Source organism: Perkinsus marinus (genome assembly GCF_000006405.1).
Source record: "Perkinsus marinus ATCC 50983 genomic scaffold scf_1104296975926, whole genome shotgun sequence".
NCBI classification, from domain to species: Eukaryota; Perkinsozoa; order Perkinsida; family Perkinsidae; genus Perkinsus; species Perkinsus marinus.
This window is the reverse complement of record NW_003200605.1, coordinates 113,329-121,841: the sequence shown is the minus strand read 5'-3', so window position 1 is coordinate 121,841 and position 8,513 is coordinate 113,329. Positions and strand designations below refer to the sequence as shown.

General features: G+C 48.1%; 3 protein-coding genes across 3 annotated transcripts; all 3 read right to left on the bottom strand.

Moving 5' to 3' along the window:
• Positions 1-3,486: 3,486 nt before the first annotated feature.
• On the bottom strand, positions 3,487-5,301 carry Pmar_PMAR004462 (hypothetical protein; the record flags this gene model as incomplete). The annotated part of the gene is made up of 3 exons (XM_002764961.1): positions 3,487-3,992; positions 4,337-4,751; positions 5,206-5,301. 3 exons carry the CDS (start codon positions 5,299-5,301, stop codon positions 3,487-3,489), a joined length of 1,017 nt encoding a protein of 338 aa, XP_002765007.1.
• Positions 5,302-5,540: 239 nt separating this feature from the next.
• Pmar_PMAR004461 (hypothetical protein) lies at positions 5,541-6,546 on the bottom strand (the record flags this gene model as incomplete). Its single annotated transcript, XM_002764960.1, has 2 exons — positions 5,541-5,569; positions 5,643-6,546. 2 exons carry the CDS (start codon positions 6,544-6,546, stop codon positions 5,541-5,543), a joined length of 933 nt encoding a protein of 310 aa, XP_002765006.1.
• A 527-nt stretch (positions 6,547-7,073) lies between these two features.
• Pmar_PMAR004460 (hypothetical protein) lies at positions 7,074-7,340 on the bottom strand (the record flags this gene model as incomplete). Its single annotated transcript, XM_002764959.1, has 2 exons — positions 7,074-7,132; positions 7,184-7,340. 2 exons carry the CDS (start codon positions 7,338-7,340, stop codon positions 7,074-7,076), a joined length of 216 nt encoding a protein of 71 aa, XP_002765005.1.
• Positions 7,341-8,513: the final 1,173 nt, after the last annotated feature.

Here is an 8,513-nt window from a genome sequence, read left to right as displayed (position 1 = left end):
GAGGTCTATGACTTTATGTTGAAGCGCTTGGATCTTCTCGTCCGGGCCCTGACTATGGGAGAACGTGATCTAAGGGACGTTGTTAACTTCTGTGTTCATGACGCGCACCAGGGAGCTTTGGCGGCCTGCAGAGATAACCTTCCTGGAGTGCGAAATGGTAGCTTCGTTATATAGCAAAATGTCATACGTTAAATTCGGTGTTCTTTAATTCAGGTCGATGCTATTATCACTTGTCCAAAAATATCAAGGATAATAGGTCTAAGCTTGGCGACGCTTTCCCTCTTGTAATATTACTGAAATTCACTTCGGAGACCGATAGCATCAAGTGACCATAGCCATCCGGATCAGGTCGAACGTTACAAGTATTGGTTACATGCTAGTCCCACCGATAAACTCTACGAACTTCTATCGCGAAGCCTGATTGTGACTGTCCAGCGAATCAGCAGAAATGGTGCAAACTATCTACGGAGTTCGTTGGATCCCGAACGGCATGGCTATCCCAATATATCTGTTTGTAGAAAGGGACTTGAATGCACACAAGTAAGTACTTCTCTCGTATTTGGGATAATATTGTGAAGAGGAAGGTCCTGAACAATATTGTGGAAGCGTTCAACAAGACTATGTCAAAGATCGTGGGAAGAAAGAGACTGCGGATAAACGCATTCGCTACACGGATACAACAGGCACCATACTACTCGCCGGGATTGGATTGTGGAGCATACCATCAGGTTATCAATACCATAAAACGGTCAAGTCCTCAGCACTTCGTCAAGCGTCCAGCTGTCATCAACGAGACTCGCGGGTACGACCATGACAATAAGGTGCGAGGGATGAAACTGCACGAAAGGGGTCACGTTCGAGAGGTAGGTTGTGGCACATTTTTTGGCCGAGAGCACGCGCTGAGCGCGTCGCACTCGGTGACTTGGTTTTGGTAATGCTTACTCAGCAATGATCGGTCTTTAAACCTGCTGAGGTTCAATGTGGACTCTACGAGCCTGAGAGACTTGGTGTTTTAGGTCACGGATAAAGTCCTAGAACTTATAGATGGTCATGTTCAAGCTCGGTATTTCGTCGTAGAGAATCACCGGCTACCTCAGCGTCTGTGTGATGTTACCAGTGAAGAAGCAGTGACTACTTTTCTGCGAGCAATCTTCTTGGATGAGGTTATACGCAGTACGTCGAACTCACATCATGATCGGAGTAGAACCTGGGAACACACATGATAAACTATCTTGACAGGCGATGAACTATCTCTAGACGACGTGATGCAGCGCTACTACTGCTTCTATCTGGTGACCGTCCGAAACACCCCCGAGCCAGGAGTATTAGTGTCTGTGGAAGATAGCAAAAGCAGGGTTCTCTGCTCCTGTAAAGAATGTCGTGACTGGGGATTCTGCGCACATGGATACGCCGTAGAACTCATGCTTGAATCACAAGAGAGGTGAGATTCTTAGCGTGAGGAAGCCTCACGAAGGCCTGATGTTGAACAAATGTGATGAATCCTTCATTGTAAATTTGGACTCTGACAGATACGTACCTGAAAGACGACGTTTGCCAGGGGTCAGGCGAGGAAGACCTACTGAGAGACCAATTCCTGTTTTGTCACGGCATAACTCCGCAGTCTCGGCTCCAGGCAAGCTCGCGCTAGACTATGTTCAACTTTGACGTACTCATCAGACGCAACGACACCACTATCTAGGGACGATAATGTGGATAAGATGGATGATGAAACGGATGGTATTGAACTAGTACTGATTGGATTGGAGATTATCAGGCTCGCAACAACAGATGAGGCTTGTATTTTGTTGGGTGTCTTTCAGTCTGGAGTGAGACAGATGTCGCAAGCGAAAATGGATCTAATGATGAAGCGGATGATCTACCTCCCGACAGCTCTAGTTACACAGGTGAGTCCCTACTATGGGATTTGCATCACAATCTGTGAATTTGGATTCTTGGAATCAAATTGTTCGGAAGTGCTTTAACTTGAAGCGACGATTCGTTGGATGAAGTTTATATAGCTCATTTCAGGGTCAAGTAGTGACACTGGATCACGCGAAAACGATAGTGAAGTAGGGCGAACCAGTATTTTGGGTGACGAGAAGGTCAACAGCGAAGATTGGGATGATGGCGGGTATCCCTCTGATAACCGGTCATCGGCAGATGATGATAATGGCAACAATAGCGATGATTGGGATGATGATGAGGATCCCTCTGAGAAGTGCCCGTCGGAAAAGGATCATAATGACAATAATAGCGATGATTGGGATGACGAGGGGTATCCCTCTGATAATCGCTCATCGGTAAATGATAATAAAAGCATAAATAGCGATGACTGGGAGGATGATGGGAACCCTTGTGACAATATCCTTGGGAAAATGAGTAATAACTAACCGAAGTGTTGCATGAACTGTATGAGCGTTTATTCATTAGACAACAGCAGACATCAGCAAATACAAAGAAGAAAAGACAACGGAGCTCAAGAACCTTGAGTCACAATACCTAGTCAATGAAGCTGTAGATATACTTTTGTCATGTTTTCCGTTGTAGTCATAATTGATGTGGTTGAGTTCCGCGGAGCTGAAAGCGAAGATTTCATGCTAATCATGTCACGCGATTCGTACAAGATATATTCTTACACACGATTCGTGTGTAAGATAATATCTTTCAGGTACATACAACACGCACCACTAATCCAAACATATAAAAGTATATGTACACCTTTATTGGATTTAGGGGCTTAGCTTGGATCAGCGGATATTGTTTGGACTACAGAGTGTTGATTGGACTAAGGTAATTTCCCGACCTTGCAGACCATTGGCTTGGCGCCAATCAAATACGGGCCTTATCCTTGTTTTACGCCGTGCTTGGCTTGGATCAACTGCTTCGGACTCGGTGGGGATGGTGATCACTGGAAAGTGGACTGTGTAGTAGCATTGGTTGACCTCGGTGGAATCGAGTTGCACAATAAGACCTTCTTTCTGGTAGTTGTTGAAGACGTCGATGTAGTCTTGTTGTAGATGTCGTTCTACGTTCGTGTGGGACAGTTGGTCGACAACAGTAGACAAGTAGTTGATGGAGTCGAAGAGGCAGACTTCTTGAGCGGATGTATCTGAAACAGCAGAGGCAAAACGGACGGTGGAGGGATGGTGGGGAGCTGATGTGTTGATTGTGGTGAGTTGATGTCGTAGGTTCGAGGCCATCGCTTCATCTCGCCGATCTAGATGTTGATCAGTGAGTATGCCAGTGAGAGCTCGGACAGTGTTGTGGCCGAAGATGAGAGTGTTGTGTTCATACTTGAACGCAGCAGGCTCGGAAGGGGGGAAACGAAAGATAAAACCCGGACTTCCGGGGTGACGTCCTTCCCGTGACGCCGATGGCGCGTCACGTCACGACGGAGCGGGACTCACGGAAAAGTATAGGAGTGATCCGAAAAGTACGGTCACGGAAAAATGGAAATAGCGATACACAGAGCAGCATTCCACATCATCATCCCTCCCTTTCGTTGACACTGGCTATGGATAGCATCCGCAGTATCTTGACTGGTACTCGACCCTGCTGAGTCAGGGTGAAGCCAGTGGCAACGAGAGTGCGATAGGGGATTGTCTTCTCCTCGTTAGATGGGTACCAGCGACCAGATGCGTCGACCTTCATGAGGTGGACTTTCAACGTTGCCGCCGTGAGGTTATTGGTGACCACCGTAGCACAATCGTAGAAGTAGGACTGGTCGGATTCCTTAATCTCGTAGAGAACGGTATCCCCAGATTGAAGGTTAGGCCGCGGGATGATGATCAGCTTGTTCTCGTTGATAATAGATCCAACGTGTTCAACTTGGAATGGAAGGCCACGTCTGATAGAAGCATCCAAGTGAAGTGGGCGGAGTTGATGTAGTGGGAGACGATCGTCTGAACCCTTCACAGCGTAATGATTAAGACCAGCGGGGCCGACGATTTCATAGGGACCTGTCACCTCGGTAGAGTACCCTCCTGGACGTTCTACAGGAACGACCCGAAGGACGATGTCACCCGAAGTATAACGACGTTGCTCAGATCCGACACGATATCGATCATTCCTCTTTGCCAGCTCTACTTCTCGGCTCAGCCCCCAGTGTTGTGTTCATACTTGAACGCAGCAGGCTCGGAAGGGGGGAAACGAAAGATAAAACCCGGACTTCCGGGGTGACGTCCTTCCCGTGACGCCGATGGCGCGTCACGTCACGACGGAGCGGGACTCACGGAAAAGTATAGGAGTGATCCGAAAAGTACGGTCACGGAAAAATGGAAATAGCGATACACAGAGCAGCATTCCACATCAAGAGCAATCTCGAGCGACCGCAGACCCGATACACCCAGGATGAATTCTGGGACCAGTTGACTTGCACAGTGAACTCTCAGACGCTTGGTTCCGATCTTGCGCTTGGGGGAGTAGACAGTCAGAATAGCGATCTTATCGATGTTGATCCTCGACCCATTAGCGCAGCCTGGACTCCTATCTTGGGGGGTGGGGTCCTGCCATATTATTTCGATCTTGGGGTCGGCATTAGCGAGCTTCTGGAGATGACTAGTGTTGGCATAGCAGAGACCAGCTCCCGAGTCGGGTATTGCTCGAGGTGGTGTCAGAGAGGGCAAGCGTAGCTCTGATGGGATAGCTTCCGGCCTCGCAGTAGGGGTTCGGTTGGGAAGGAGTAGGCTGTGAATCTGCGGTAGGTGGTGCTTGAGAGATGTGGTAACATGTGTCTGGGATGTAGTCGATATCTATATCGGTGTAGTGGTTGATATAGTTAGCGTTGTGACCGTCTCGGCCTTCTAGTGGTGGCGTATTAGCATCAGGATTGTCGCTGTTGATGAGAGGCTTGACACACATTCCAGCTCTGTGACCCATGGAGTGACATCGTTCGCACTTGATCTTGTTGAAGTCGTACATGCACTGGTCTTTAGAGTGTTTAGAACTACCACAAGGACACCGCTGGGCGTAGTTGATGGGCTTTTCGGCTCGGCACTGTATGGGTCTGTGACCATTGCGATAGCAGCGAGAACAGAAGTCCTTCTTCTTTTGATACCTTTTACTGCGATGTTGTTGTTGTTGTTGTTGACCGACTTGCGGCAGTGGAGACTGGGCAGATGGAGCAGAGACCAGAGTTGGCGAAGTTCGGTGTTCTTGGACTTGCATTGTTGTGGATAAAGAAGCCGTCGATGGTTGAACTTGCACAGATGATGGTCTAGGCTCGTTGATGTTGAAGGCTTGGGCCGCTGAAGGATGAGCAGTCATGGGAGAGGATTTGAACAGTCGAGCTCGGTCCTTCATCTCTCTGAAAGCTGAGAACAGCTGATCGATAGTATAGAGTCGGCCGTGAGGATCGATCTGTTTACAAGCGCTATAAAACCAGTCATTATATGGCTCTCGAAGGCCACGGAGAATTGAAAGGCAGACGTGGCTCACATCGACATCTTTAGCACATGCTCGAATTTCCAGAAGATGCTCTGTCAACGTTTCTAGAAATTCACTAACAGATGCGGTTCCTTGCTGACACTCATAAATGGACTTCAGTCGAACGATAGCATCACTCTCAAACCTATAATATCGTAATAAATGGCTGACTGTATAGTGCCAGAGTAGGTGGTAGTAATAGCGTGAACTTAAATTACATTCAAATTCGATGGCTTGTCGATCGAGAATCTCTTTGCTGAGAGTCTTGCTGAGAGCAAAAGAGATGAACGACCTTACCGCGATTGGGGCTGTGGTAGATTGCCACTGGACTTGGCAGAAGCGCGTCCATCGACGTATAAGAGACGTGGTGGTAGTGCAATCGCTCTCGGTACCAGTGAATGCAGGGTTGTTCTTGGCCCAAAGCTCGCCCATGTTTGTTGATTGGACGGCCATACGGTTGAGCTCGGTGTGGGGGATGTTATCGTCCGCTCTCATATCGGCCGTAGGGTTTACGGGGATCTGGTGCCATTCACCGTTGATAGATAGGACTGTGATGTAGTCGTTAGAGGTCAGCGGTGAGTGGGGTTGCTTGACGGCAAAAGTAGGCCTCGCAAATGAGTAGTCCGGAGGGAACTGGCGAGAGGAGTGTTCTTCTGCTGGACCATTGTAGTGGTTCCGAGGAGGCACGGGTTCATGAGGTTGGGGACGTAGCTCTTCGGTGGGGCCGGCCTGGTCAGAGACATGGCACTGATCGTAGCTCACCGTGTAGTCGAAGAGTTCGTCTTGAGCTAGGAAAGGGGACTGGGTTGCGTGATCTGGTCCTTGTGGAGGAGGGTGTCTTTCCGATAGTGACCTGGATGGCGGCTTGCACGAGGTGGAAGTGGATGGCCAAGTCGGGATAGGGTCACCGGAGGACTTATGTAGCCCATCAGTTTGGGTAGAGTTAGATTGCGGTGTAAGTGGTCGCTGGAATTGGGGATCTGCTTGTCGCCAGCGCCGAGGCTTGGGTTGCAACTCCGATAGAGTATAGGTGTAGGGGTTGTAGTCGGGGTGCTGTGCTAGCCTTGGTGAGCGACGTGAATTGTAGACGATTCTCGGATGATTGTGCTGATCATCGGCCATGATGAATGAGAACACAATTCCACAAGAGTGTGGATGCAAAGTATAATCTTGATTTGTTATTACATGCCATGTTCTACACTGCAACGGTTTCACTCTTGGCGAGCGAGTATATATACGGATCTTTACAGTGAGAAATGGCGAGGACAGACTTCGCAATATACGTCACATATCAGAATCGAATATCGGACACGTCACAGATATATCTTGTAACCTCATAAATCCTTCACACTTTTTCAATAAGTCTGATAATGGGTATACGAAAGAGACAAGTAGACAGGACCAACCACGAAACCCTCATCCGAAAAATAACAACTATAGCAGAGTTGTCAAGCCCCGAAACATCATCATCACAGATGATTTCTCCATCAGGTAGGTTTCTTAGATTAACGTGACTGATTTACCAAGGGAATGAAAAACTTGAACAATGTAAGATAAAAAATGTGGAGGGGGTATACTCAATGATCTGAGTGCGCTTGACTTGGTGAACAACTAGCTGTGAAACACCACGTGTGATGATAGGCCGACATTTAGGCACAACATTTGCAGTCACGGCCGCCACACTGCCTAAAGACGTCCTGGCAGAAATCTGTGATATAATGCAAGTCCTTACAAAACCGGCAACGATGACAAAGCTCACTAACTCCGAGATTGTTTGGCGAGTCTTCAAATTCGGACAAATGATCATCATCAACCATCTTCATGTCAGAGTTGAACTCCGCAGTATCATCCACGTGAGGATCACCGTTGATAACACCCAAGGTCAGCACGACAGCCAGAACGAAGAGTAGTTTCATATGAGCTTGAAAATATTGATAAGCACAGAATGGCTGGAACGCCGCAGAGATACTGGCAATGTCAGTCTGACATTGAAACATGACTCGACTTGTGCGGCGGCATAAGGTGTGCCGCATCGTGCGGCCTACACAGAGTGTGAGCACACAGAAAGACTCAGTGAGTGCTACTCACTTCACTGGTCATTGAGTGACCGTCACTCTCAACGATGATGTCAGGAACCGTCGACTTCTTGGTCAAGATACCCCTGCCAGAGATGAAAGAGAAGCTCCTTCCCTAACTTGGATATTCCAACACCGGAACCGTGACCTGAGATCGTCACATCGTCAGTGTTCAAGAAACGTGTTACCTTATTCAAGTTTCACTCACGGTGAGTGACTCACCTCTGCATGTGTGATGAACGTTTTTAACACGAGTTCCACTATGAACCTTTAACTACGGGGATGACGACTTGAGACGCTGCCCGCGACGGTCCGTCGCCGACGGACCTGATAGCGGTTATGGTAGCTCAGCTCCCGTAGCTGGGAACTAGTGGAACTTCTGCCTGCGTTCTCATGAATGGTCACGCCTACACAGTTCACGTTTGGCTGTGCTAATGCAGGCACACAATCCTTACTCGCATGATGGACAGTTAACGAGGGTCTTCGCCTGCAACCCAGGCCCTGGATATCGAGTATAGATCGAAGCTCACCAATAGTCTCGGTTTATGTGTTGGGCGTTACTAATCGGCTCAAGTAGGACGATGTCGTGCACAAAAGGACGATATCAGATGAGAGAGATGACTCCAATTCACGCGACGGCAATATTGCATTCAAAGAGGAAAACGTGGATATACCAGATAGCTCGAAGTTCTTGGATCAGTATTCGATGCAGATGCAGGATCAGCCTAAAAATTATGAGTCTGGGTATTAAATCATATGTCATACGCGTGATATTGGGTATGAACTAAGATTAGTAACCTCGAATTAGTACCGGTGCCGACAAGGAAGTCTCTGTTACAGTCTACGGTAGAGTCTGACTTCGCCAGAATCGTAGATGCTCAGGCAGGAGTCGTTGAGATCTCGGAAAGATTGTCCGATCCCGAACGAATCTTCACTTTGGTAGACAGGAATTCCAACTTGGAACTTCCAAGGAAGACTTCGTGGGTATTGGTACAACTCGAGTGGATAGAGAGA